Below are 24,250 nucleotides of genomic sequence, written 5' to 3' on the forward strand. Positions count from 1 at the left end.
AAAAACAGAACATAAGTAAACTCTCTTTGCCCTTTCCCCAACTGGTTTCCTATAACTGTTTCTAAATCACTTTTTCTTGTATTTGTTATCTTCAAGTTTATATTCCATTTTCTTCTTATGCTTTGGACATAAAGACAAAGCTAAAAGGGAAAGGAGTCCATAAACCCTAATTTCTAACAACAATCATATATTAACTTTTCCAAATCTCTATTCTAAAGCAGCACATCAGAATCACCTTAGAAGCATTATTAAAATGTAAACTGACCACCCTCCCACCCCAGAGTCTGGGGAGATACCTTAAAATCTGCAATTTTAACAAGTACTCCAGGTAATTCTAATACAGTTGTCCTTTGCAGTTAGGTAACAGGTGGCAACAATTAGAAAATATCCTGCACCAAGGTTCCCCAATACTTTCATTTCATGCATTTATCCCAATCATGAAAAAAAGCATTAAAAAAAAAAACTTACCTTTTTTCTTAATTGAGCAGCATTTACCAGTTCGCCATTATGTGCCACAGCTATTTTCCCATGAAGTGTTTCAACAACAAAGGGCTGACAATTTTCTAATTCACAGTTTCCTGTAGTGGCGTATCTTGTGTGTCCAATTCCAAGGTTTGAAATATACAATTTCTTCAAATTGTCTTGAGTAAAGACATGATTTACAAGACCCATTCCCTTGCAAAGTCAAAGTAAAAGCTCATCTTAGACAAAAAAAAGTAGACTTGTGGCCCTCGTCAATAAAGTTATAAGTTCCTGCTCAGGCAATCCCAAATTAGACAATTCACTTCACTTAATACCTCTGTGCTCCAAATTCTAATCTTAAATAAGGACTAATCTAATTGTAAGAACCATAAGACATCTTTTTAGAAAAAAATTTGAGGTAACATAAAACTAACCATTTTAAGGTAAACAATTCAATAGCATTTAATATAGTCACGATGTTGGAAGTGTGTGTTTTATACTTTTCATTAAAACATTGAAGAACGAATGTACTAAATAAATTTGTCAAATATAATACACTAAATCAATTGCATCTTAAAAATTCAAAGCACGTTTAAGTAAATGCCCTGTTTCAATGAGTCAGTCTAGCAAACTATCACGCGGAAAGAAATGCACCCTCATTTGATAAATGGAAACGGCTGATCCAGAGTATGACTTCTATATGCAAATTATCTGTTCAAATTTCCTTCCCCCACCAACATACTAGGTATCACCTGGCTATTGTTATTTTTATTATCAACATTTCATTATGTTCAAATATACCTTGTGTGTTTTGAATGTTGGTACTGAATTCCCATCGCTGGTCACAATACCAGCACTCTCCTGACCCCTGTGAATATAAAAAGGCATCAACTGTTAAATATAAATTTACCTCATTGGTAAGCTTCTCTATGAAGCATACTTTTCTCAAGAGCATCCAGGAACTGACGACACATTACATGCTAGTGCTACTCCCACTCATGATGATGTGACAGCCAGCACCAAGTGATATTGTCTGAGTTCTAACTAACATGCCAGGCACTGTCCTAAGCATTTACATGAATGATCTGATTTACTAGGCTCTCACAACAATCCTTTGAAATAGATACTATGACTATAATTCCCATTTTCCAGATAAGGACACTAAAGAAACAGAAGTTAACTTGCCCAATGTCACACAGAGAGTGGTAGCACAGCCAGGATGAGAATACAGTCTGACTACAGAACTTGTGCTTCTAATCTCTGTACTACGTGACCTCTAAATAAAGTTGAGTATGTAGATGTAAATGGAAATCTCCAAATAAACTAACAGGTAAAATGCCTAGTGGTGGGTAATAGAATCATGAGCAAAATTCATTTATTTTTGAGGTTTTTGCTTTGCTTTTCTGCACTTTCCACTTTTTTCCCAACAAGTATCTATCACTTTAGCTACCACAAAAAAAGTAAATACCGCTTCTAAAAATCCTAAGCTGATTGGGTACTTTGTATTTCATTTCCTGTGTTAGTATTTTTAGGTGATGATATAAATTAGAGAAGAAAGCCAAAAGCTAGGCCAGAGGTAGCATATAACATAGAAGACTTAAGAGGATCTGTACTATTGCGGAGTATCAAATGATAAAATAAAGGTTCTAAACGCTCTACAATTTTTAATAGTTCTGAACAAATGATAAAAATATCAGATGTTTATTAACAAATTTTTGTCCCAAAGAATATACATCAGGGTGGAAATAAAAAGTAAATCTCTAATATATGGATGTACACATTAATAATTAATATATTGGCTTATTTGGTAAAATGGATCTTTTTCTAAACCACATGCTGTAGTTGTTTTGGCATTTTAATAACAAGAAAAACTACAACATTAAGTATGCCTACAAAGTAAAAATCTAAAACAATTAAAATTGAAATTTTACTAAATTATCAATACATTTACTAAATTATCAATACATCACATAGACATGCATAATACTACACACCCTGTAAGACTGGACCATTTGTGACATAGGATTTCTTTAGTGAAATGATGCGGTCTTTAATATTAACCTGTGCTAGAAGACTAAATGATTCGTACCAGCAGGGGAAAAATTAACGTTAGCCATAAGTCTTAGGGCAGAAAGAACTTCGCCAAACACTTTTTTATAATTTTTTTTTAAATCAACAATCCTTTAGTAAACCAGAGTACATTATGTAAGAAAAGAAATTAAAAAATGGTTTTCCTTCCCTTTCATCTCAAGGGTAATTTCCCCTTAAGGCTGAAATGGAAAAAACGTTAGGAATCATTTAGGTTCAGGCTTCTTTAATCACAGAGCCTGCTTATTTGGCAGTTTCTCAAGTTACTCCCCTCAGGCAGCTTGAACCAGTTAAACTAGATCTTTTCAGCTCTTTGGAGCTTATTGACAACCAGCCGTCTGGTTTCCTAGGAAACAAAACCTTGGCTAGAAATAGTGAATCATTTCCAGGTCACTTTCAACATGGAGAGTGGAGCAGGAAAGCACTGGACTGAAGAAGAGGTTAAAGCTTTGCTAAGTGTCTGGGCAGAAAAAAATATACGAAAACAACTTTATGGAACCCTGAGAAATAAAGGAATATTTATTTACATTGCTAAAAGGCTGCAAGCACTAGGAGTATACAGAGATTGGAAACAGTGCCGGGCAAAGTACAAAAATCTCAAATATGAATACAGAACAGTTAAATATGCCCATAACTCTGGAGACAGCTCTAAAACTATGAAGTTCTTCCATGATTTGGATGCGATCCTGCAGTATGAACCTGCCACACAATTAACAGAGGAAGATGCAAATGGCAGGTGCCTGGCAACGCTGAGCCAAAGTGCAGCTCCAGGGACCACTGAAGGTAAAAAGAAAAAGTAGCATTCTTTTGTTTTTACCTAACAAACTATAAGAGTAGGGACTTCTGAGTCCATATGATAAACATAGCCTAGAATATCATAGTTGAGAAAAACAACTGACCTGTTATGCTATTTTGCACAAGGTAAAAATTTTAAAGGTTAAATACCTCCACTTTTTTAAATCTGTGAAATACTTAAAAAACACACTAAAACAACACTAAATGCTTAAAAAAATTAACAACACTAACCACTAATGCCAACTCTCCTTAAGCAATACCTGATATATTTTTTGGAAAATCGATTAGGTTTTGAGAGTATTTCAGGTTTTAATTTTTTAAGAGTGGCAAAAGGAAAAAAAAAATCTAATATATGCTCTGCTGTTGTTTCTCCACAGCTCTAAAGATAGAACTTTCTGTTCTATATTTATATTCCCATTTTCCTAAATTTGTCAATAAAAGCACTAAAATACTAGGAACTAATAAACAATTTCATTATTCATTTGGAAGAACAGTTCCATTTAAACCAACCGTGAAACAAAAACAGATTTGATAAATGATTTACGATTAAATGATTTAGATATTAAAACACGGTTCTTGACCTGCTGTGTTGTTAAGCCCCATCGTAATTACGTAGAATTTGCTCGGTCTGTGGAAGGTGAATGTAGGACTAGGAAAAGTGGGGAAATCAGTGGCAGTAATGAGATACCTCCCATAGCCAAAGTCTCACAGATGCTATTTTTAAGAGCAGAGTTGTTCAATTCAAAATCTCGAATACCTACTGTCTGCAAAGCACTGAGCTACGTGCACATGCATTCAGTGATGTGTAACACCTCAGAAAGCAGGGCACCGGTGAATAAATGTAACACCCAAAAGAAAATGGTTTAAGTAGTAGAATAAAGATATGAGAAAGGGGGGTAGGGTAAAATGACAGAAGCTGAACTTAAGCTAATTTGGTTAATTAGGCTAATCTGAACTTTGTGTTTAAAGCTCAATAATAAATCATTTGGTAAAAAACCCACTCTACTTAACATACTCCCTTTATGTTTCTGGTACTATACCATATTCTGAGAAAGCTTTACAGTCATTGTCAAGTTAAACAGCAATAACATTATTTTATTCAATTAATCATCCTGCACTCTTCATCATTTAAATGCTATATAAATGCTATATAAATATTGATTAATGATAAGTAAACCACTCAGATTCTGAAAAGCTTTGAATTTAACCAGAGGTTGGTCTTGGTGTAATAAAGATGTGGGTTCTAATAATTGCAATTTTTTGCCCCTCTCTTGTGTCACTGTGTCTCCTTGCCCACCCTCTCTTACTCGTGTGTATATGTGTGTGTGTGTGTGTGTGTGTGGTGTTTAATCTCCACTAAACAGGATCTCCTTCTAACCCATTTAGGTGCCCCTATGGCTCCAAAATCTCCACTTTCACTTACAAGCAGAGGGCCCATAATTACAACTTAACCTTGTATGTTTAAGATATCTTAAAACCCAAATCCTAAAACTACACTCTCTCTTCCCTCATTCAGAACTGATGCCCCATACATGGCTTCCACCTTAATATTACTGTATGTCCAATCACTTAAATAGAAACATTTGAGATGCCCTTGACCTTTGGTCAATCACGAAGTCCTTAAAAAAAAATCTACTGACATGTTTCACAATTTTTTCTCTGTTCCATTCTCGTTATCACCATGCAGAACTTCAACTATCACATGGAATATTAAGTTAACCTCTTAATTGGTCTCCCTACCTTCCAGTCCCTTCCCACATATCCACAATGCCAAGGTTTGTTCTTTAAACTTTTTAAATTATAAAATTACAAGCACATTAGCATTTTGTTTACTTTAATAATAATCTTTAAATTATACCCAGAACTAATTCAGGATTAAATGTTACTTAATGGTTCCATAATATTTGAGTGCATAAAGCAGAGTGTATATTTGCCCCCTTTATAATCAATACCTTTTGTCCATAATTAACATTATTACTTTAGGAGAGACTATCAGAAGTTCAATTGTTGGTCAGGAAGGGTATGATTACTTTGAAATAGTGTTTAAAAAGAACTGCTTTCTAAAAGAATTGTACTTTAGTAACAATTAGACTGTCCTTTTTTTTTTCTTTAAGACTGTCCCTTTTTATAGAGAACCCATCCCATCCTATGATCATATCAGATCATAGGATCGGGTTGAAGTGGGGGAGAGACTTTGCTAATTTAACAAATAATGAAGTATGCTAATTTAATAACAAATAACTATCTATGATGGTATATGCAATAAATAACTGATTTTGCATTTGTTTAATTGCTAGTGATATGGAACAGTTTTCTATATGTTTATTTTCACAAATTAACTGTTCATGTCAACTGAGGTCTTAGAAATTGCATGATCTCTTTGGCCTTACAGTTTGGGCTGGATTTTTTCAAAAGTTTTTAAAGTTGCTAATGCAAACAGTCTTTTTTAAGGCTTAGAAAGCCCTTTCTCCAGGTCTGATTCATTTACAATGTCTTCTGGTTTTTCTATGGTGGAACCAGCAGAATTTTTATTGGTGTATGGTAAACTGAAGAAGGGAAGAAAATCAATGTGCCTTTTCCACTGTTGGGATCAACCTCATGCGAGTGGTAAGGACAGAGGATCTGGTTCCCTTTGTTAGCCAGCAGGTAGCCTGACTGAGCCTTGGCAAAGGACTCAAATACAAACTCTTAAAAGGCTTCGTGTTCTGGAAATTATAATTATCCTCAAGCTCAAAATACCTTTGACCTACTGTTGCTCCCAGATCACACATTCCTTCAGTGACCAAATTTCCACTCTATTTCCCTCCTCTTACTTGATACAAATGCATCAGGAGTAATGACTTAAGAGTTTCAATTTAAAACCTCCAGAGCATGGGACCCTTGCATACAATTTTGGGATTGATGCTAGGAATGATCAACCTAAGAAAAAAAATACTCCTGAAGAAGTTGGGAAGAAAGCTTTTTTTTGCACTCTGGCCTAAATGTTTAGCTCCAGGCTGTCTTCAACAAACATAAAACTAGGCCCTAAATCAGAACATCAAACCCTTATCTTTCCTTACTGTTCTCATGACAAAGCTCACATGTTACATTAACTAGGTATATCATCTTCCACACTTCTCTTAAAGAGAATTCTTATTTAACTACAGATTTTTAGTTTTCGTATCACCAGCTGTATGCCATTTGAAAACAATAGTGCTTCCCTTATTTTTCATTTGTTATTCTATTTTAAAATAGGAATCCCTAATATTCTCTTCAAGATGACAAACATTCCTTTTTTTATTCTTTAATGGAATGCATCTAAACAATGAACTGATTTTAAATGTTCATGCCATTAAATCATGCCTAATATTTGTTCCCCTAATAATAAAGTAAAATAGAATGCTATTTGTTACTCAGTAAAACAAAACTGAAAAGACATAAGGAAATGATATAAAATGAATAATAAATCTTTGATTCAGAAAGTTACAAAGGGTAATCAAAATGTACTTAACTACCTCCTGATCAACCTTCAGCCTCACTGTAATTATGATTTATCTTCATGTGCCAAATGAATCTAAAATTCTATGTTGGGTTCCTTTTGAATGATGTATTTTAGTTTTCCCTCACAATTACCTTCCTCATTTGATTACTTTAAAAAGTGGTCTGTGCCTCATTTTATGAAAACATCCAAGCCATAAAACCAGGAGATCAAGAGGGGATCGTTTTCATTTTTCAAGGTTGGCATGGTTCTTTTAAATGACACATTCTTTGGTCTACTTAAACATAGATTAATTTCTGAAAAGTTAGTATTTACCAATAAATTTTAGCTATTTGACCAAATATGCCAATTAAACAAGATTTTGATTATTTCATTACAGGACCTCTGTTTTATATTGCTACTATCATTTATCAAGTGCCTATTATGTTAAAGTACCTAAATTACAAAAATAAAGAAAACACCTCATTTGTTTTTTCCCCTGAAAGAGCACAAGCATAAGGAGGGGGATGGCACAGAGAGAAAAGAGAGAGAATTTTAAGCTGGCTGAGGCTCCACGCTCAGTGCAGTGCCTGACCCAGGACTTGAGGATCTCACCACCCTGACATTGTAACCTGAGCCAAAATCAAGAGTCAGATACTTAACTGACTGGGCCATCCAGGAACCCCAAGAAAACATCTCACTTTAAAAAATGTAATTTAATTTGAAAACAAACCATAATCATCTCTAGAAACATAAAATTAGCAAACAAATCTAGTGGAAGTTCAAAATAAACCATGTCAATAGAAGAAATTAAATTTTTAATAGATAGAAGATAGATAGATAGAAGATAGATAATAGAAGATAGATAATAGATAGATATAGATAGATAATAGAAGAAATTAAATTTTTCTTTATATAGATAAGTATTTAAACCATATTATACCACTTTATTACAAAATGTGTCTATTACAAATCTTTAATCCTTTATGAATATGGTCAAATTCAGCTCAAGCTACTAGCATTCCCAGCCATTATTAATTCAATTTTTACCTTCCTTAAAACTTACTCTAACAGGAATTCTATTCTCTTTCCAGGCAACATGTCAGTTACTTTAGAAGATAAAGAAGACCTCTCAGGAAATCCTTTACTTTTGGTTTCTCATATCAGACCAATGGAACTAGGTACAGTATCGTGGGTTAAAAATACAATGAAATTGATCAAATTCCAAATCAGAAAGTAAGATTGGTTTCTGAGAAACTTCATGACATTTCCTGATAGAAACATTTATAGGATTATCTTATGTTTCCCTCTATGTATACTTAAAAAAAAATCATTTCTAAAATAAGTGATTTTTTCAATTCCATAGTCACATTTATAAAATAAATTATTTTTTAACAAAATGTAAATTGCCTAGTAATGTTAGCCTTCAAATTCACAACATTTATTCTTTAAGAATAAAGAATATAATTGAAAATTATACATAGTAAGTGCTTAATATTTAATGCACATGTCATTTTTGCACTCCTGAGGTCCAAGACAAACAGAACTCTACATCTGAAAGTAAATAATATCAAATCAGTGAGGTCAAGGACAGTTTTATTCACCCAATTAAAGTCAATATAAATCCCCATTCTGCTTCTAAATGCTTACTGAAGGTTGTTAATTCAAGTAAGGAAAAATACTGGAAAGCATTTCAAAACAAAAACATTAAACACACCACAAAGTAGAAACAGCTCCCTATATACTTCAGGAAAATGCTAAAAAGTGTTTTTTAGTGACTTACATTATAGATGCTGAGGTTTGAACTACCTTTTTATTAAACATAAACATGAAATCTGAGAAAAACACAGATGTGGTGTTTAAATAACCAGTATAACCTCGAGTAATGTCATTACCACAAAATGAGTTGCAAAACTGTGCGAGAGATACAACCAGAAGGTACCATGCTAGGATTTCTAAGTGGGGACAGACATTCTGCCGAAGGCATTATGGAATTTCTGACACACTACCTTGCATTAAAAAAATCTAATACTGGGGCACCTGAGTGGCTCAGTTGGTTAAAGCCTCTGCCTTCGGCTCAGGTCATGATCTCAGGGTCCTGGGATCGAGCTCCACATCAGGCTCTCTGCTCAGCGGGGAGCCTGCTTCCTCCTCTCTCTCTGCCTGCCTCTCTGTCTACTTGTGATCTCTGTCTGTCAAATAAATAAATAAAATCTTTAAAAAAAAAATCTAATACTTTACTTAGAATGACATTTGGTCTTTGGCCATTGGGACATCTTTTATTTTCATAAGGAGTTAAGAAGCACCAGTTGTTATAATGTGATTTTTTCCAACCCTTTATTCCTGCATCGTCTTGGTTCTCAGTCCTGACTGCGCACTAGAATCACAATATGGGGATAAGGGGTAGGAGTAACAGCAAAGTAATCATTTACAAAGGCTCCCCAGGAGATACTGATATGTAGCCAACAGATGTAGCCATCCTCCTTTAATCATTGGATTAAAGGAGGAGATAAATTGCTCCCACCTATCCTATCACAGAACAAAAAACAAATAAGAGCTGCCCTCAATGAGCCATTTTCTAAATGTATTGCTTTCTGCAAGTAAATAATACAAAATTATATATTCAACATTCAATATATAGTGATATACACACCACATACCAAAGGAGCAGGATAGAAGAATAAGAAATGACAGGGGGAAAAAAGATGATCAAAATGTGACCAATTAGGGGCACCTGGGTGGCTCAGTGGGTTAAAACCTCAGCCTTCAGCTTGGGTCGTGATCCCGGTGTCCTTGGATCGAGCCCCACATCGGGCTCTCTGCTCAGAGGGGAGCCTGCTTCCCCCCACCCCTCTCTGCCTGCCTCTCTGCCTACTTGTGATCGCTGTCTGTCAAATAAATAAATAAATCTTTAAAAAAAAAAGTGACCAATTAAAAACACAACTTTTTAAAAGTCAGTCACTGTCATGGTAAGAAATAGATTCAGGTTCTGTATTTCATCTCCCCATTAGTTTCAGAAAAAAGCTAAGCTATGACTGCCTAAGGAGAAAATTTCTTTGTTTACTAAGGTTACATCTGATTACTTATCATATGTATGTAACCTATGTACATATCTCTTTCCCTCCCCATCTGATACAGGTAACTCTACATCATTTATGGAACCCTGTATTAATTCAACTTTTATTCCAACTATAGCAAATGAAGGAGGAAAACACTGGACTGTGCCAGAAGTCAGGGCTCTAATTGGCATCTGGTCTGATATAAGTATACAACAACAACTAGAAGGAACAGTGAGAAACAAAAGAATATTTGAACAAATTGCTGCCAAGCTTCAGAAATTTGGAATAGAAAGAGACTGGAAACAGTGCAGAACAAAGTATAAGAACTTAAAACATGAATATAAGATTGTAAGAATGGCTCAAGACCAAGGCATAACTAAGAGTATGAAATTTTTTACTGAGTTGGATGCTATTCTGGGACACAATAAAACAGAGAAATCACAACTACAAGAATTCCAAGATGAAAAACAAGCCACCGGATGTGCCAATGTAAAAACAGAAGAGGATCAGACAGGTAGGAAGGCAAAGAAAAGTAATCTAAACATCAGGTCACATTATATGAAAATTTCAGTAGCATAATAACGTGAATATAATCTAAGTTAAACAGGCTTCCCAAGCTAAAGGTTGAATTTATCATGAAACAGATTTTTGTAATTTAATTTTTTATTTTATTAACATATAATGTATTATTAGCCCCAGGGGTACAGGTCTGTGAATCATCAGGCTTACACACTTTATGAAACAGATTTAATGTATATGCAATCTCCTCCAAAACACAGAAAGTAGTATGAAGTTATCGATGAAATAACATTGATTTCCACAAATTTAAAAACAGACCAGTTTGGGGGCACCTGGGTGGCTCAGTGGGTTAAGCCTCTGCCTTCGGCTCAGGTCATGATCTCAGGGTCCTGGGATCAAGTCCTACATCGGGGCTCTCTACTCAGCAGGGAGCCTGCTTCCCCCGCTCTCTCTGCCAGCCTCTCTGCTTACCTGTGATCTTTGTCAAATAAATAAATAAGACCTTTAAAAAAAAAAAAGACCAATTTTACTAAGGAAAACTGCCATTCTAAATGGCAGAAGTTAAAGCAAATTTCTCCGCGGTGCCTGGGTGGCTCAATGGGTTTAAGCCTCTGCCTTCGGCTCAGGTCATGATCCCAAGGTCCTGGGATTGAGCCCTACATCAGGGCTCTCTGCTCAGCGGGGAGCCTACTCCCCCCCCCCACCGCCTGCTTGTGATTTCTGTCTGCCAAATAAATAAATAAGATATTTTTTTAAAAAAGCAGGTTTTTCATAGTAACAGAAAATAGTAACAGAGTTAACAGAAAAAGAGCATTAAAGAACTTAGAAAACCACAAAATCCATGAGAATGTCTTTGAAGTGTAAGTTCTCCTGGGACACATCATAAAGTTCTTTAAAATGAGTTTAACCCAAAGGATTGAGAAAGAATACACACAGAGATGTAACAGCATGAAATAAACTAGATGAATTCTAGACCAAGAGTCAGGAAATTGAGGTTCTAGCTCAGTCTTTGTGGAATCTTGAACCACGTGTCTCCTCTTGAGTTGACAAGATGTTCTTAAAGACCTCTACTAACCATAAAGTTTCTAGATCACTTAATATCTGCCTTAAACAATGCAGTCCTAATTCTCAGAGTATGAATGCTTATCTAGCGGAAACAGAGGCAATGACAGAGTTAGGATTGAGAAATGGTGGCGAGAAGTCCTGAAATCTTTCGCTGGTGGAGAAGAAACTGGTCTGTTAGAGAACCATATATCTGTCCTGTTAAAGTTAAAATGACTAGTGATAAAGTCGCCCAACAGCAGCAGCATGATTATGTTCAGAGAGTAACTGCCAGAGACAAAGCTGATGGTGATTCCATCAGTCATATGTCAGAAGACCTCATTAGAGACTTAGAATACCAGGTATCTATAGGGACCTAAGACTAAAGATGCTTATGGGTGGGGAATGTAAACTAGAGAAAAGCAAACAACCACAGTATCTAGTATCAGGTTTTTAAAAAATATTTTGAGAGAGAGAAAACACTAGTGGGGGAGGGGCAGAAGCAACAGAGAAGCAAGCAGACCCCCTACCGAGCAGGGAGCCTGAGGCAGACTTGATCCCAGGACTCGGGGATCATGACCTGAGCTGAAGGCAGACTTTTCACTGACTGAGCCACTCAGACACCCCCATCAGGTTCGCTTTAAAAGTAAAAATAACATATTAGAGTTTAAAAGCACTTCCTGAAAGTGAATAAAACCAAACCACTATATATCCCACTATATTCACACAGTCATTGCTGGAGATGCGGCTGAAGATGACTTTGTTGGTCATATGTCAGAAGACCTAAGAGAGGGAGATGTAAAACAAAGTCCTGCTACAGGTAAACAGTATTTTATGTTTTTGTGTGTGAAAAAATATATGTTATGATATGATGTTGCTATCGACTGAACTATGTCACCCCTAAAGTCATACCAACATATGTAAGAGCATTTGGAGATGGGGACTGGGGACTTCGGGAGATAATTAGGTTTAGAGGTCATGAGGGTGGGGACCTAATGACGGGTTTTACGGTTTAATTACATTTGATGTGTAATATATAATAATAAGATTCTATAATAACTAAGATATCATAAGAACATACATACCAGCTTAAAACATTATATGAAGAGTAATACTCATATTTACAAAATACAGAAATGGAAGGTGAAAACTGTTAGTAATGTTCCCTATAACTGTGGTTTTCAAAGTGTAGCAGCATCACCATCATCTGGGAGCTCAGGCATGCTCAAGTTTGAGAAACACTGTCCTACGGTACAAGGTACTAAAGGGGTGAAGGAAAGTAAGTGCTTTCTATATGATGGTTTGCCTTTTACACAAACCAAAATGAGTAATGGGGGGGATCACCAGGCCCCAAGCAAAAGCTTAACTAGTCATCACACACCTCATACCTAGTCTTTTAGTTCAAAGCTTCAAATAAGCTTGGACAAGATCAAACTGATTAACAAACCAGGTAATCAAATTCCCCACACTCTTGGCAAACTTCTTTCTCTGACTTACCAGATACGATAGATTAAAAGCTCAGTGGGCGAAAGGAAAGCTGCTAGAATGGTGAAGGTGAAAACAGGGAGAAATTAAGGAGACTAATTCGATAAGAACATGCAGCTGACTACGGGTATGATCACAAAGGTGAGCAAAACTCTGGGCTCCTAAGGTTCTCAGGGCATCACAGCAATGACCCTTGTCACTAAAAGTAAAAAACCTAAAATGAGACTGTGTTTAATAAGACAAAGATTTCCACGGAAAAAATTAAGAACTTTAGCATTCAGAAGATTTTAGCTTGTTAGTCCCCTGGATTCACTTAAATACAATATCTCAAGATAATTTTTTTATATGTGAAAGGAAAACATTAAGTCAAATATAAACTGACAGTATTTTAAAAAATTGTCTGGTATGTTCATATGTTAATTTGGTTTAGAAGGGGCGTCTGGGTAGCTCAGTCATAAAGCGTCTGCCTTCCGCTCAGGTCATGACTGGGATCAAGCCCCACACCGGGCTCCCTGCTTGGTGGGAAGCCCACTTCTCCCTCTCCCTAAGGTGCTCCCCTGCTTGTGTTCCATCTCTTGCTGTGTCTCTCTCTGTCAAATAAATAAATAAAATCTTTAAAAAAAAGAAAAAAACAAACTCAAAACAAAACATGGGGGGGGGCGCCTGGGTGGCTCAGTGGGTTAAAGCCTCTGCCTTCAGCTTGGGTCATGATCCCAGGGTCCTGGGATCGAGACCCGAGTCGGGCTCTCTGCTCAGCAGGGATCCTGCCTCGCCCCCTCTCTCTGCCTACCACTCTGCCTACCTGTGATCTCTGTCTGTCAAATAAATAAATAAAATCTTAAAAAAAAAACAAAAAAAACAAAAACCATGGGGCAGCAGGGTAAGCTCACTAGGTTCAATTCTTGATCTCAGCTTAGGTCTTGATCTCAGGGTGATGAGTTCTGGGCTGGGCACTGGGCTCCTTGCTGGGCATGGAGCCTACTTAAAAAATACATACATACATACATACATATATACATAAAAACAACAACACAATAAAGTGATGAACATTCATGTAAAAATAAGTAGAAGTTACTTCATTTTGACTTCATATTGAATTGCTATTGCCCCATATTGTTAACATTGACACTTGGTCATGAAACTGATCTCCCGAAAGTAATTTTTTTACCATCTTAAATATATGCTATAAGATTCTTACTTCAAATAAATATCTAACTAGAGCTGTGGAACTCCTGGATTCTAGATAACTAATTAGTTCCCAATTTAGAACTCGCGGAGATTCTGGCCTAGGGTGTTATAGGATGTGTTCACACACCTATTATTTTTATAGAAGATCGTCAAGCACAGCCAGGGTTGAAAACCATAGCTGGGTTGTCATATTTAGAGAGTAAGGCCAGCAGAGAGCTGAAGAAAGTAAAACATAAAATCCAATTTGATTCCATTTAGGGTAGAAAAATTATCCAATTCCAATGATCACTTTAAAAAATGCATGAGTAATGCAATATGAAAGAAGTTAATCACTGGGCAGAATCACAGAACTCCTGGGCTATGCCTACCTATTACAATAAGTAAAAAGAAATGGCCCATAAAAATTGAATACCTACTTCTTTGGATCTAAAATAAATTTATTTTTTCCCCGCCTGAGGCATAGGCAAGAGATGATAAAAGGAATCAGAAAGTTAGCAGAAAAAGGACTGTCTACTGAGGAAATCTGTGTTTGACAGTCTTGTCAGTTACCTGTCTCTTCTGAGTAAACCTAAAATTGACTTAATTCATCTCCAGTTTCAGTTGCTATTTATATATGAGGTGGACTTCTTCAATATCTTTGTATTCTCGCAAGTCACCACTTTCTAGTATAGGCAGTCAAAACTAGATCAATTTTGGGTGAGGGGTGCAGACCGACATATACACATCCTATTGGAGATTACTCTTATCAGCCTAAAAAATCACAAGTGAACGACTACACTGTTCTTTTAAGAATAATCTTAAAACTATCTATTTTCTTTTTGGCTGTGGTAAAATGTATTTCCAAAATTAAAAGGCACATTATCCCCACAATTTCACAAAAATTAACAATGTGATGGCCAGCAGAGGGCACTAAATTATCTATTGTTAGTCTGTCAGAGGCTATGCCAAGTTTTTTTGTTTTCTCCAATTCATTTACTATTTATAATAGACCAAAAATTGGAAATAATTTTCTTTAAAATGAAATATTTAAAACACTTTTGTACATTTTCAATACAATTTGGATAATCTTAGCAGTAAATTATAAACTAATGCATTTTTATCACATGAACCATAATATTGAGAACCTTTAAATTATTTATTTATTTATTTTTATTTATTTATTTGAGAGAGACACAGCAAGAAAGGGAACACAAGCAGATGGAGTGGGAGAAGGAGAAGCAAGCTTCCTGATGAGCAGGGAGCCTGATGCAGGGCTCAATCCCAGGACCCTGGGATCATGACCTGAGCTGAAGGCAAATGCTAATGACTTAGCCACCCAGGTGCCCCGAGAAACTTTAAATTTTTAATCCAATAGAAGATCCAAATAAAGATCTGATTGTTAAAATTTTGGAAAACCCCAAAATTATAAATGTACAAAAAAAGTTGAGACTTAGGTAAGCTGATAAATTTAAATACAGGCAACTTGATAATTATAAAGGTATGAATTTTCTAATTATTCCTTTTTCTATTTTCACAAACTCTTTAAGAAGCTGTGACATAATAAAGAATACAGACCCGCCTGGCTGACTTAAGTCAGTAGAGCATGTGGCTCTTGATCTCAGGGTTGTAAGTTTGAGCCTCACATTGGGTACAGAGATTGCTTAAAAATAAAATCTCAAAAAAATTTAAAATAAAAATAAAAGAATAAAGGTTCAAAAACCTTTGGAATTTCCAAAGTGGGTTTCTAGATAGCTTCAAGATAGGACTGGTCACCATAAAGACAAACCTTGTGATTAAGAGGCCTGGAATTTTAGGCCAGCCCGACCTCTAGCAGGAAAGTAAGTCTGGAGACTGAATTCAGTGGCGTGGCCAGTGATTTAATTAATTGTGCCATAATCAATCATGTCAATAAAAAACTTTGGCTCAGAAGTGCTTCCTAGTTAGTGAACACAGTGATGTGGTGGAAGAATGATGCCACAGGGAGGTGTCATGGAGGTTTTGTATCTAGGACCCCTCAGACCTCACCCCCTGCAGATCGTCATTTGGTTGTTTCTGAGTCCTATTTTTTTTTTTAAGATTTTTAAAAATTTATTTGACAGAGAGAGATCACAAGTAGGCAGAGAGGCAGGCAGAGAGAGAGGGGAAGCAGCCTGATGTGGGGCTCGATCCCAGGACCCTGAGATCATGACCTGAGCCGAAGGCAGAGGCTTAACCCACTGAGCCACCCAGGTGCCCCTATTTTTTAAAGTATAGGGCTTTCCTAAATTCTGTGAGTTGTTCTAGCAAATGATCAAACCTGAGGGGGTCATAGCATCCCCCTGTAGTCAGTCAGCTGGAAGGGTGGCTAACATCTGAAGTAAGGGCAGTGTTATGGAAGACTGATCCCTTAAAGCTTTGGAGTCTAATGCTAGTCTCCAGGTACCGAGTGTCAGAAATGAACTGCACTATACCAGTTGGGATAAACCTAACAGAAACTAAATGCTTCTCTTTCCTTAAAATATGCTAAATTTAGGGACTTCCACACTGCCACCCTCCAACATATCTTATTTCCTAGCACTAACTACTCAAAATGTCCACCAAATACCTAATCTCTAAATGTTTCTATTTCCCAGAAGTAGGGCATGTGCTTGAGCCCAGAAGTGATGGTTTTAGTCACTTAGATAAAATGTCATAAATTCAGATTCTGCTGAAACAAGGTTTGCCAAAGTTTACCTTCAACTTGTGCTCTCCCCTGGGGTGAGGGTGGGGAAACGGCTTGGGCATGGAAGGAGGTAAGTTTAGTTATAAAAGGGCAACGAGGGGCGCCTGGGTGGCTCAGTGGGTTAAAACCTCTGCCTTTGGTTCAGGTCATGATCTCAAGGTCCTGGGATCGAGCCCCGCATCGGGCTCTCTGCTCAGCAGGAAGCCTGCTTTCCTTCCTCTCTCTCTGCCTGCCTCTCTGCCTACTTGTGATCTCTGTCAAATAAATAAAATCTAAAAAAAAATAAAATAAATAAAAAATAAAAGGGCAACGAGAGGGATCCTTATGGTGTTGGAACTGTGGAGTATCTGGACTTTGATGGTGGAGACATGAGTCTACAAGGTGATAAAATTATTATAGAACATAATACTCACATAGACACACAGTGAGCACAAGTAGAACAGGAACTCTGAATCAGAGTAGTGAACTGTAACAATGTCAATATCCTTGACTTAATAGTATATTACTTTAATAAAATGTTACCATTGGAGAAAACTGGACCAAGTATGAAATGGTTCTCTGGTATTTCTAAAAACTGCATATTTATCTCAATAAAAATTTCAACTTAAAAAAAAAGTAAATTAGGCAGCCTTATGTGGCTCAAAAGTACAACCTGTCATTTAATGTATTGATACTGCTAAAAGCTAAACTTCATTCTAGTCTTACTGTGCAAACATGTCCTTAAAATAAGATCTAGTCCTATCCTAATGTAAATCTCCACATACCTATTGCTACATAGGCTTATGGGCTCCCTAACCACCTCACCTTTGGCCTCACTGGTCTCTTAATAATAACCACTATGTAGTTCTATCAGTTTTATAATAATCATTACAAGTAACTTCACAGACAAAAACAACACAAACTGTTTTTTTAAGAAAATAATGTCCCAGGGCACCTGTGTGTCACAGTTGGTTGTATCTGTTAGTTTCAGCTTGGGTCTGATCTCAGGGTTGTGAGATCAAGCCCCACACAGTGCTCCACGCTCAGTGTGGAGTCTGCTTGAGTTTCTCCCTCTCCCTCTGCCCCTCTACCTCTCTCTCAAATATATAAATAAATCTTAAGAAAAAAAAAGTCCCAGTGTATACAGCAAAGTACAGTAGGAGTGAAGGAATACTATCATAGCATTGTGATACTTCAACACGGCAATCCAACATATGCATGAGGAAGAGCTTTCCCCAAACTACAAACAGCTCACTTGTAAACATCCTATACACACAATACTATACTACGGTAAATGCATGTTATATTTACCACACCAAGCACTATCAGTTTCTTAAAATGTTTATTACCTGTCTGCTATTAACAACACAACATGAGAACTGCTAAGACCACTCAATCTTTTTTTTTTTTCTTTTTAAGATTTTATTTATTTATTTGACACAGAGAAAGAGACACCAAGAGAGGGAATACAAGCAGGGGAGTGCGAGAGGGAGAACCAGGCTTTCCACCCAGCAGGGAGCCCAATGTGAGGCTTGATCCCCAGGACCCTGGGATCACAAGGAGACAAACACAGCCACTTAAGGACTAAGCCATTCAAGCGCCCCCAAGACCACTTAATCTTAAGGTCTTTTACCTATTTATGTGTATTGCAATAAGGATCATTCTCAGTTACAATGAGGAGCCAATGAAAAAGAGATGTAAGAGCTCTTTGTCAAGTGTTAAAATGTAACAGTGAAGACATTACAAAATTGAGTCTAGAAGTGCTATCAGGGGCACCTGGGTGGCTCAGTGGGGTCAAGCCCCTGCCTTCAGCTCAGGTCATGGTCTCAGGGTCCTGGGATCGAGCCCGAATCGGGCTCTCTGCTCCGTGGGGAGCCTGCTTCCCCCCCTCTCTCTGCATGCCTCTCTGCCTACTCGTGAGCTCTCTCTCTGTTAAATAAATAAAATCTTAAAAAAAAAAATAAAAGTGCTATCATATTCATATTCCCAAATAGAGAATGTGCTTTGGGTCTTTTAAGACAGAATATTCTAAGATTTTGAAGGGGGTGAATCCTACAAAGGCATTTTAAAAATTTGGTTAGAGATGACAAATGTTCTTGGCTATGAGGTTATAGTTTGGTTCTTTTTTTCCTAAAGATTTTTTATTTACTTGAGAGAGGGGGAGGAAGGGCAGAGGGAAAGGAAAGGAAAGTCTCAAGCCTACTCCATACTGAGCACAGAACCCCATGTGGGATTTGATCTTACCACCCTAAGGTCAAGACCTGAGCTGAAACCAAGAGTCAAATGCTGAACTGACTGTGCCACTCAGGTGCCCCTAGGCTAGTTTTGATGCTGGAATCCAGCATTACTAGTTTTTCAGTATAACCTTCACTTGCAAAAGTAAATTTGAGTTCTGTGAACAGCAAATTTAAACTGCCATTCTCTTTGTTTTCTGACAGAGGAAGATACCATAAGTACAGCCTCAGAAGAGGTGGGTGGCCCCACAGCACCACAAAGTATCACTGTGTCAGGTACAGGGTCTAATTGTTTAAAAAAATTTTTAGGGGCAACTGGGTGGCTCAGTCAGTTGAGCATTGAAATCTTGATCTCAGCTCAGGTCTTTATCTCAGGGTGCAGAGTTCAAACCCTACATAGGGCTCCTACTGGGCGTGGAGCCTACTTAAAAAAGAAAAAAATAATTTAGGCTAATATATACCAGTTTCAGTAGTTATACCAAGACTCTCCACATTTGCAAATATCCAGTGAAGATTACCTATTGATGAAAAGCAGCTAAATTATCTCACCAATACTGGAGATAAGTCTGCTTTAATTTTTTAAATATTTTATTTGAATATGAACATATGTAGAAATTTTGACCCTCATATTGAAATTATTATAATTATCAGTGCTTTATGTCAATCCAGGTTGTTTTAAGTAAATGATATTCAAATACAAGATTTATCTGTAAGTTTGTATAATTGTAAATCACATTGATTTATAGGTAATCATATTCCTTTAGAAGATGCTAAAAATCATTTACAGATTGTAACAGTGAGCGACACAGAGGCTGGAAAACACTGGTGTGACAATGAGGTCAGAGCGCTTATACATATATGGTCTGATGAAAAAATTAAGCAAATGCTTGAAAGGGCCACAAGAAACAAAGAAATATTTGAGGAAATTGCCAGAAGACTAATGCAGTTTGGAATAGACAGAGACTGGAAACAATGTCGTACCAAATACAAAAATTTAAAATATGAATACAGAGTTTTACAAAAGAAAAATGGCAACCCTCAAAGAAAAATGAGATTTTATGAAGAAGTTGACTGCATCCTAAGAGGACCAACTCTCAGAACTGCCAAATGGAAACATGGTAACCTTGAAATTGAGTTTTTAAAATAAAAATTCTATTAACTTTTTTCTTTGCATTGTAATGTGCAAGAGATTTCTCAAAAATAAAATCCTTACACTACTATATGTTCAAATGACCCAAAAAATTATTATGAAGCACATACCTAATTTAAGAATTTCAATCTTTCCAAACCTTGTACCAAAGCATTCTTAATTTTTAAACTCATTCCTCTTTATCTCCCCAACCACTTTAATGTTTTTACTTTAGTTTACTTGAATGCTTGAAGATGAATATATTTTACATGGTGTCAGTCATACAATGATTCTTTTCCTGTGTTCTTTTGTTTTAAGAATTATTTGAAGGTCATACCAAAAACCCAAGAACTTTGAGCGTCAAAAGAAAAGCACACGAAGATGGTAAGAGCTGAGAAATGCCAAGTTTTGGCACTGAAAAAAACTTGTTGCTTTTTTCCTGATAAGAGATGTTTATTCTTGTCCTTGACAAATTAGACTAAATATATTGTTTATAAGCTGTGTGAGAGGAAAAGTGCTGAGCAATGATTTTTGTCATAGCTCATTAAAAGTAATAGAATAAACGGAAACTTTCCCAGAGTCAGAAATTTCTGCACAACTGTCCATTCATCATGAGTCTTTAAATTACAATTTACAGTGGCTGCTATCAGAAGACTGGGATGGAAAAGGAAAAAACCCCACAAAGTAGTAAGTTCTCAGTTTTAGTTTTCTCTAAAGGTAGTTAGTAATAAGTATAACATTTTAGCGATCCTACAAATAAGTCAACCTAATTATGTGAGCTATAGTTCCAAACTGACTCATTACAAGTATCAGAAAAAGTAATACAAAATAGTGGAGCAAACATAAGAATAAAAATACAGAAGAAAAAGCAGTGAACTGAAACTCAGAAAACCTGAGTTCCAGTCTCTCTCTGATCCCAATAACTCAACGCAGAGCAAATCACTACATCTCTCTGGATCTTTAGGATAATTAAATTTAAGCATCTTATGATTTATAATCTATCAAATTATTTTGAGTATACACAAATAGTTGAAGAGCTTAATTTTTACCAAGTGAACACACCCGTGAGACTACCACTCAAATCAAGACATAAAACATTACACCAGCACCCTGCAGGCCTCTCAGTCATAATCATCTTCCTATAAAGATTATGATTATTCTGACTTCTATCACCATAAATTTGGAATCATACAAGATGTTCTTACTTTTCTGGTATGTGTTCTTTAATGTCAAGCTTCTTTCACTCAACACTGTGAGATTCAACCATGATTTTACTTCTAGTAGGCACTTGCTCTTTTTCATTGTGTAGAATATTCCATTATATGAAAAAAAATACACACACACACACACACACACACACACCACTGCCTTCTTTATCCATTCCACTGTTGGGACATTTCCATTATTTCCAAATGGAGGCTATTACAAATAATGCTATAAAAATTCTTGGGCATGTCTGCTAGTAAACATATGCAAGCATTGTAGCAGAGTATATACCCAAGAGTGGGGTGGAGGATCATGGGGTCAGGATCTATCCAGGTACAGTTCTAAGGACTTTACATATACTAATGCGTTTACTTCCTAGCACAGCTCTATGATGTAGGTGCTATCATTACCCCCAATTTATAGAGAAGGAAATGGAGGCATAGAGAAGTCTGTGCTCTTGAGCCTGCTGGCTAACACTGCCTCTCTGTGAGGTCCAGGTATCTGCCCTGGTATCCTGGTATCCCTAGTACTGACCACAGTGCCTTATGTATATACAATAGGAGCTAAACAAATTTTTTTTAAAGATTTTATTTATTTATTTGACAGACAGAGATCACAAGTAGACAGAGAGGCAGGCAGAGGCGGTGGGGGAAGAGGGAAGCAGGCTCCCTGCTGAGCAGAGAGCCTGATGTGGGGCTCGATCCCAGGACCCTGGGATCATGACCAGAGCTGAAGGCAGAGACTTTAACCCACTGAGCCACCCAGGTGCCCCCTAAACAAATATTTTTTGAATGAAGTATTAGATAACAACTATCCCCAACGACCCTTATTATATCTCAAGTGAGCTGAAAATTTTATTCTCCATTTTTGGACCTAAAGAGCAAGTCAGATGAGTTGCCCTGACCTTTGCTATCTCTTAATGCCCTATAGTGTATATGCTAGTGAAAAGGAAAATTGCTAAGGGCTAACCACACAAAAGTATCATTCCCAACCCCCTGGATTTTGCCCATTTAACTTTTAATACATAAGTCTAGCCCAACAGATGAGAAAAGAGACTCAGAAGTTAGGAGACTTGCCCAAGATCAAACTGATGTTGGAAACCTGAAAGTAGATTTCAAGTCTTATGTTAAAGAACTATTTCCAATATTGAACAGAATGACAAAGCAGTAGTACTTTGAAACTCTTTTGCGGATAGGTAAGTCCTGCTTCAAACTGATGCAAAAAGCAAAGTTGTAAATAATAGTTATAACTGGAAGAATTTAAAACACTAATGATTTAAAACTGAGATCATTAAATTACAAAAGTAATTGAATTAAAAAGTCTTTCAAAGCCAAAGACTGGAACAATGGAACAATCAGCAAGGACAGTTTTTTTTTGTTTTTTTTTAAAGATTTTATTTATTTGACAGACAGATCACAAGTAGGTAGAGAGGCAGGCAGAGAGAAAGGAAGGGAAGCAGGCTCCCTGCTGAGCAGAGAGCCCGATGCGGGGCTCGATCCCAGGACCCTGGGATCATGACCTGAGCCGAAGGCAGAGGCTTTAACCCAATGAGCCACCCAGGCACCCCAGCAAGGACAGTTTTAACATAAGTCACTTCCCTAACCAAGGGTATGTAAAACACTATAAAAATGGGACATTTTGGTCATTTTTACTAAGAGATGAAAATCAAAATAAAGTTATCCCCAGCCTTAAATTTTGCAACTCAATGCAAGTTCTCTGACAACCCATTCCTGTATACTCCAACAAACTAAATGAAGACAACTGGAAACTAATTCTATATTAGTTGTCTGAGTGCATTTCTTTCTCCCAAGTACCTTTCTACTGATAATATTATGTACTCTATTTACAGAACCAGTGTCTGTATCTCTTAAGAAAACCGCTCCTGAGATCACTGCAAATGGGTTTCCTCAATGCATAACAGAACGGAAAGATTCTACAGAATGTTTCTACAGACAGGAAACCCCATACGTGATCCAATTTCATCAGGTAAATCTCAAATTTTTAGAAGTACAAAAATGTTTATCAGTAGTAGGATTCAATTCCTAACCCAGGAAAATGATAATTCACTTTCAGGGTGGGCATTTTCATCAGCTGATTGATGGGATAAATCTATGAAATTTTAGTAATTCCTTTTATGGAATCCTCAAAATATGTCGACGTCATTCTAGTCTTCAAAAGACATGCCTGTGGTAGAAACGAGAAGATTTCTGATCTAAAAAGGTGTGATTTGTTCAGAATTCTGCAAACCACTGAACTAAAGTTTTTAGGACTGAAAAAGCATGTGGTAATTACATGTACCTGTCGTGAACACACATACACACACAGTTTGTATCTAAAGAGCTCATTGAAAATGTTAAACGAGAATTCCCAAAAGAAAGTAGAGCTATGGAATAAATCTCCAAATTGCCAGAACTACTAGAAAGAAGTGCTTCTGAATGAACCCATCTGAATTAAGTATCCAGTGCATGACTATCTAGTAATTGGTGTTCTAGTTGTATTTACATGAAATGCATAATATAACTTTCAGGTACTCTATAATCCCTGAGACTAAATTTTTTTAGATCGGATTATACTTAAGACAAAAACAGAACCAAATACAATGCAAAAGTGATAGCAATCTCACCTTCTGGATTCTGTGATTTCGGAAGATAATGTGTAAGAGATAAATTCCTTTATCAAAAAGGAAAAAAAAAACCCAACAGAATCCTGTTACTGTTGTTTTAAAAAACTAAGTATTGAGTGGAAGGAAGTGAGGAGGTAGAGACTCTGCAACAGACCACCACTTACCAATGTACAGTGTATTTAACTAATTCTACCATATGTTAAGTTATGACAACTTATCTAGGTGTCCAGTTTTAACGTTCCTTGATTCAATGCCATAGAAAAACATTAGTTTTTAATCTCTGAATCCTACAGACTAATTCAGAG

At 36.6% G+C, this 24,250-nt stretch overlaps 2 protein-coding genes across 3 annotated transcripts in view; one reads left to right on the forward strand and one right to left on the reverse strand.

The window, feature by feature from the left end:
• The window catches only part of PPAT (phosphoribosyl pyrophosphate amidotransferase), a 36,716-nt gene that overhangs the window by 10,328 nt on the left and 2,138 nt on the right, over positions 1-24,250 (reverse strand). Inside the window, exons 2-3 of the mRNA XM_080797031.1 lie at positions 1,264-1,330; positions 469-675 (exon numbers count right to left, since the gene is read on the reverse strand). Of these exons, the coding sequence (XP_080653157.1) occupies positions 469-675; positions 1,264-1,330 (274 nt within the window). The remainder of the gene's footprint in view (positions 1-468; positions 676-1,263; positions 1,331-24,250) is intronic.
• The window catches only part of PAICS (phosphoribosylaminoimidazole carboxylase and phosphoribosylaminoimidazolesuccinocarboxamide synthase), a gene marked incomplete at its 5' end in the record, with an annotated part of 49,703 nt that continues 28,404 nt past the window's right edge, over positions 2,952-24,250 (forward strand). Inside the window, 4 exons of one of the 2 annotated variants that reach the window (XM_080797028.1) lie at positions 2,952-3,333; positions 9,941-10,375; positions 20,435-20,500; positions 23,172-23,308. In XM_080797028.1, coding sequence (XP_080653154.1) covers positions 2,952-3,333; positions 9,941-10,375; positions 20,435-20,500; positions 23,172-23,308 — 1,020 coding nt within the window. The remainder of the gene's footprint in view (positions 3,334-9,940; positions 10,376-20,434; positions 20,501-23,171; positions 23,309-24,250) is intronic. The other variant, XM_080797029.1, reaches the window with a different exon arrangement.

This window comes from Martes martes (genome assembly GCF_963455335.1).
Source record: "Martes martes genome assembly, chromosome: 2".
In the NCBI taxonomy this organism is placed as follows: domain Eukaryota; kingdom Metazoa; phylum Chordata; class Mammalia; order Carnivora; family Mustelidae; genus Martes; species Martes martes.